The 5,284-nt window shown below is 64.8% G+C and overlaps 1 protein-coding gene across 9 annotated transcripts in view; it reads left to right on the top strand.

The window, feature by feature from the left end:
• The window catches only part of GIGYF1 (GRB10 interacting GYF protein 1), a 13,759-nt gene that overhangs the window by 5,821 nt on the left and 2,654 nt on the right, over positions 1-5,284 (top strand). For 7 of the 9 annotated variants that reach the window (XM_024745373.1, XM_024745371.1, XM_024745379.1 and 4 more), the window contains 17 exons: positions 79-119; positions 337-507; positions 742-995; positions 1,125-1,233; positions 1,699-1,836; positions 2,046-2,146; positions 2,363-2,534; positions 2,653-2,819; positions 2,926-3,038; positions 3,123-3,239; positions 3,367-3,467; positions 3,607-3,689; positions 3,783-3,923; positions 4,002-4,229; positions 4,475-4,659; positions 4,801-4,961; positions 5,047-5,210. In XM_024745373.1, coding sequence (XP_024601141.1) covers positions 79-119; positions 337-507; positions 742-995; positions 1,125-1,233; positions 1,699-1,836; positions 2,046-2,146; positions 2,363-2,534; positions 2,653-2,819; positions 2,926-3,038; positions 3,123-3,239; positions 3,367-3,467; positions 3,607-3,689; positions 3,783-3,923; positions 4,002-4,229; positions 4,475-4,659; positions 4,801-4,961; positions 5,047-5,210 — 2,446 coding nt within the window. The remainder of the gene's footprint in view (positions 1-78; positions 120-336; positions 508-741; positions 996-1,124; positions 1,234-1,698; positions 1,837-2,045; positions 2,147-2,362; positions 2,535-2,652; positions 2,820-2,925; positions 3,039-3,122; positions 3,240-3,366; positions 3,468-3,606; positions 3,690-3,782; positions 3,924-4,001; positions 4,230-4,474; positions 4,660-4,800; positions 4,962-5,046; positions 5,211-5,284) is intronic. The other 2 variants (XM_024745377.1, XM_024745378.1) reach the window with 2 other exon arrangements.

Here is a 5,284-nt window from a genome sequence, read left to right as displayed (position 1 = left end):
CAGAATGAACAAGGTGAGCAGAGATCCTGCAGGTTGGGGGCGGAACTGTCCTCTGACCCACACCTGTCCCTCCCACAGAAGCGAGAGGCGGTTTGAGAAGTCGGCCAGGAGGGATGGAGGTATGGAGAGTGGCGAGGGTGGTGGCCAGGCCCTGAGTTCGTTAAGAGGTGGGGGAGGACTGAAATGGGTGGCCCCGGTTGGGGGATGTTTCCTGGGGGAGGTGGTAGGGGCAGGAGGGCCCGGAGCTGGGCTCCTCTTTCCCAGCAAGGTGTATAGTAAGAGTCTTGCAGGGACCGTGGCCGCCGCCCGCTGACTGTGTCTTCCCCTGCTCCCAAGCGCGATCCGGGTTTGATGAGGGAGGGGCTGGCCCGAGGAAGGAGCATGCCCGCTCAGATAGCGAGAACTGGCGTTCTCTCCGGGAGGAACAAGAGGAAGAGGAGGAGGGCAGCTGGAGACTTGGGGCAGGACCCCGGCGAGATGGCGACCGCTGGCGCTCTGCCAGCCCTGGTGAGATGGGGGCCAGGTGGGCGCCGTGGGGGGCGGCGGGCGGCGAGAACTTCCTGTGAGGGTGGGCACCTACGGCCAGGCAGAGGGAGCAGAGAGTTCTGGAGCGGGGCGGGTGGGAATGCAGTCCCGGAAGTGCCGGTTGTTCCGGGCCGGGGGTCCCAGTGGGCGGCAGAAGAGTGGGGACTCTGGCTTGACTGGGATACCGATTCTCCTTCTCCGACTTTTCCTGCCCAGATGGCGGCCCCCGCTCTGCTGGCTGGCGGGAACATGGGGACCGGCGTCGGAAGTTTGAATTTGATTTGCGAGGGGATCGAGGAGGGTGTGGTGAAGAGGAGGGGAGGGGTGGGGGGGGCGGCTCTCACCTCCGGAGGTGCCGAGGGCCTGACAGCTTTGATGACGACAAGGATGGGCTCCCGGAGTGGTGTCTGGACGATGAGGATGAAGAAATGGGCACCTTCGATGCCTCCGGGGCCTTCTTGCCTGTCAAGGTATCTGCGAGGCGGCGAGAGGGAGACTTTTCTTAGAGGTTGGTGGGAACCTGCCCTGAGGGGGTCTTCTCACTCCACCCTTTTTTCCTCTGCCGTTCACCTCCCTGTCATATCCCCTAACCTGTGCAGAAGGGCCCCAAGGAGCCCATTCCTGAGGAGCAGGAGCTTGACTTCCAGGGTCTGGAGGAAGAGGAGGAAGAGCCTTCCGAAGGGCTGGACGAGGAGGGGCCTGAGGCGGGTAAGCCTGCGCGGTAGGGCAAGGAGGACGCCTGCAGCCTCGAGCGAGCAGGGTCCGCGGGCAACATGGAGGGAGGCCGGTGCCGACACAGTGTGGGGAGGAGCCTGCAAACAGCAGGGCTGTGTCCAGAAGGCCAAGGGTCAGATAAAAATCAAAGCAGAATCAAAATGACCTTCGACAGTCCCTCGAATCTGTCGAACACGGTATTAAACCAGTGGTATTGTGTGTACAGCCCCGGACGGTGATACGGATGCGTGTCCATTACCGCAGGGGCAAGAGAGGAAGTGTGCAAAGTGGGGTTTGTGGTGTCAGTTCACCGAACCTTAGTTGTGTTGACCAAAGATACGTGGGTGGACTCAATACCCAGAGGCCCTTCTGACCACAAATGGAAGGTTTGTGCTAAATCAGTTTTAAGGCCTTCCGGCTCTTTGGTTTTGAATTCTGGTAATTACCCTTCCCTTTCAGGTGGGAAAGAACTGACCCCACTGCCTCCTCAGGAGGAGAAGTCCAGCTCCCCATCCCCACTGCCCAGCTTGGGCCCACTCTGGGGAGGCAACGGGGAAGGCGATGATGCTCTGGAGAAAGACCTGCCGGCAGCTGAAGGTAGCCAGAGGGCAGGGCCGCCCTTTCCCCGGAGCCTGGGGCTGGTGGGGAAGATGCTCCCCTTCCCTGTGGGAAGGAGGTGCAAGGAGTGTTTGTGGGGGGGCCAGAGTTAGCGCCGACATTTCTGGAATAAGGGTGGTAGAAGGAGGACTGTCTCGCTCCCTTCTCTGGACTCAGCCATTCCACCTTCCCTTCTTTGCTCCTTCTAGGAGATGATATGAGGGCAGTGCAGCTGAGTCCTGGGGTGGGTTCACCCCCTGGCCCACCTGGAGATCTGGAAGATGATGAAGGCTTGAAGCACCTGCAGCAGGTGTGAGGGGGCCTGAGAAGGCTCTGGGGATCCTCCCCTCTTGGGGGGACAGAGAGTCTTTATTCCGTCTGTCGTTGCCCCGGTTCCAGGCTTTTCCCCATTGGTCCCGCTGTGTTAGGACCTGCTCTCTTGACCCAACCCCACCTTAGCCCCAGCCCCGTCCAATGTTGCTGGGCTTGGCCGGTTAAGGCTTCCCCTCTCTCCCTGGGTTCCCAGGAGGCGGAGAAGCTCGTGGCCTCCCTGCAGGACAGCTCCCTGGAGGAGGAGCAGTTCACAGCCGCCATCCAGGCCCAGGGCCTGCGCCACTCTGCCGCTGCCACCGCCCTCCCCCTCAGCCATGGCGCGGCCCGGAAGTGGTTCTACAAGGACCCGCAGGGGGAGATCCAAGGTGCCCGTGGGAAGCAGGGCATGCAGGAGGGGCGCCTGGGGCGTGGGGACAGCACCGTTCTCATCAAGGGCTCCTCTGGGGCACCTTTCTGACCACAGCCCCCTTTCCCTTGGTCCAGGCCCCTTCACAACACAGGAGATGGCGGAGTGGTTCCAGGCGGGCTATTTCTCCATGGCCCTGCTTGTGAAGCGGGGCTGTGATGAGGGCTTCCAGCCATTGGGTGAGGTGATCAAGATGTGGGGTCGTGTGCCCTTTGCCCCTGGGCCCTCGCCACCCCCACTGCTGGTGAGCATACCCCCCTTTGCAGAGAGCAGGGACGGGAGGTGGGAGCCTGGCGGATGGCAGCGGGTGCTGCAGAGCACGCCAAGGTCAGAGCCGCCGGAACTCTCTGGCCCTCACTCAGGGAAACATGGACCAGGAGCGGCTGAAGAAGCAGCAGGAGCTGGCGGCAGCCGCCTTGTACCAGCAGCTGCAGCACCAGCAGTTTCTGCAGCTGGTCGGCAGGTATGGGGGGCCCAGCAGGGCTTGTCAGTAGGGCTGCACTGGCCCTGTGGCCGGCCCACCTCATGCCCGTCCGCTTCTCGGCAGCCGCCAGCTCCCACAGTGTGCGCTCCGGGAAAAGGCGGCTCTGGGGGACCTGCCGCCGCCGCCGCCGCAGCAGCTCACCGCGTTCCTGCAGCAGCTCCAAGCTCTCAAGCCCCCCAGGTGTGTGGGATGCTCCATCCTCGCTCTGTGTTCCCGTGGCCGCGCGCACAGCCCTCGGGGGGTGGGGGCGTGGGGTGCAGGCTGGAGATGGCTTCAGGGTGCTGAGTGTCAGTGCTTTGCTCCCCAGGGGTGGGGACCAGAACTTGCTCCCGACGATGAACCGGTCCCTGTCAGCGCCAGACTCGGGCCCCCTCTGGGACATACATACCTCAGCCTCATCACAGTCAGGTGTGTGGCCGGCCACTGCCGCCCGGCCCATCCTGAGCCCTGAAGTCCCCTCCCTATCCCCGACGGCCGCGGGTGGGTGGGTACCGTGGGTACCCTGAGGCCTGAGCTCCCTCCTGCAGCTTGTCTTTGCTCCCTGCAGGCGGTGAGGCCAGTCTTTGGGACATACCAATTAACTCTTCGACTCAGGGTCCAATTCTAGAACAACTCCAGCTGCAGCATAAAGTGAGTGGGCGTCTGGGGCTGGAGTCCTCGGGCATCGGGGGCCGGGCCCCGGCAGGGAAGGCCTGACGTCAGGTCTGATGTCGACCGCTGCAGTTCCAGGAGCGCAGAGAAGTGGAGCTCAGGGCGAAGCGGGAGGAGGAGGAGCGCAAGCGCCGAGAGGAGAAGCGCCGCCAGCAGCAGCAGGAGGAGCAGAAGCGGCGGCAGGAAGAAGAGGAGCTGTTTCGGCGCAAGCAGGTGGGGGCCCGGCCGAGCGCGCGTCCTGCCCGGGCCGGGCGGGGGTGCCCGCCGGCCCTCACCGCGTCTCTGCCTCAGGTGCGGCAGCAGGAGCTCCTGCTGAAGCTGCTCCAGCAGCAGCAGGCGGTGGCTGCCGTCCCTGTGCCTCCTGCGCCCAGTTCCCCGCCCCCCCTGTGGGCCGGCCTGGCCAAGCAGGGCCTGTCGATGAAGACGCTGCTGGAGCTGCAGCTGGAGGGCGAGCGGCAGATGCATAAGCAGCCCCCGCCTCGGGAGCCTTCGCGGGCCCAGGCTCCCAACCACCGCGTGGTGAGCAGGCTGGGCCTGGCCCCTGCTGCCTGGCACCTTGGGGCCCTCGGGAACCCCTTCCGGTCAGCTCCCGGGGTGACCCGGGGTGGGGGGCACACTGGTCCCCATGTGACCCTGGAGGCGCTCTCTTCTGTGAGGCCCTCACCTTACCTCACCCACCCCCCGTGCCACCTGAACGAACCTCCCACTCAGCGTTGAGTGTGTGTGTTCAGGCCTGGGCCACCCTGACTTACTGCCCTCTGTAGCAGCTCGGGGGCCTGGGCGCCACCCCGCTGAACCAGTGGGTGTCTGAGGCTGGGCCGCTGTGGGGCGGGCCCGACAAGAGTGGGGGCAGCAGCGGCCTGGGGCTCTGGGAGGACACCCTCAAGAGCAGCGGGAGCCTGGCCCGCAGCCTGGGCCTGAAGAACAGCCGCAGCAGCCCCTCTCTCAGGTGGGCGCCGGGGCCTGCGGTGGTGGGCGTGGGAGGGTGCAGGACTCGAGCTCATCAGGTGGGTGCCGGTGGGTGCCGGGGCCTGCGGGGGTGGGCGTGGGAGGGTGCGGGACTCCTGAGCTTCACCTCCATCCCGCTCAGTGACTCGTACAGCCACCTGTCGGGTCGGCCTGTGCGCAAAAAGACGGAAGAGGAAGAGAAGCTGCTGAAGCTGCTCCAGGGCATCCCCCGGCCCCAGGATGGCTTCACCCAGTGGTGTGAGCAGATGCTGCACACATTGAGCACCACGGGCAGCCTGGACGGTACAGGCGGCTCTCCCCGGGAGGCCGGGCTGGGGGTACCAGACCCGCATCAGGTGGGCTCTGACAGCCCCATCCTGCCCCGCAGTGCCCATGGCTGTAGCGATCCTCAAGGAGGTGGAATCCCCCTACGACGTCCATGACTATATCCGTTCCTGCCTGGGGGACACGCTGGAAGCCAAAGAATTTGCCAAACAGTTCCTGGAGCGGAGGGCCAAGCAGAAGGCCAGCCAGCAGCGGCAGCAGCAGCAGGTGAGGTTTCACAGAGCCCTGGCCAGAGGCAGTGAGGGTGCCCAGAGCTCCCCTCACCGCCCCCCCCCCCGCCC

This window comes from Neophocaena asiaeorientalis, unplaced genomic scaffold (assembly GCF_003031525.2).
Source record: "Neophocaena asiaeorientalis asiaeorientalis breed wild unplaced genomic scaffold, Neophocaena_asiaeorientalis_V1.1 scaffold461, whole genome shotgun sequence".
Lineage (NCBI taxonomy): Eukaryota > Metazoa > Chordata > Mammalia > Artiodactyla > Phocoenidae > Neophocaena > Neophocaena asiaeorientalis.
This window is presented reverse-complemented; position numbering and strand designations above follow the sequence as displayed.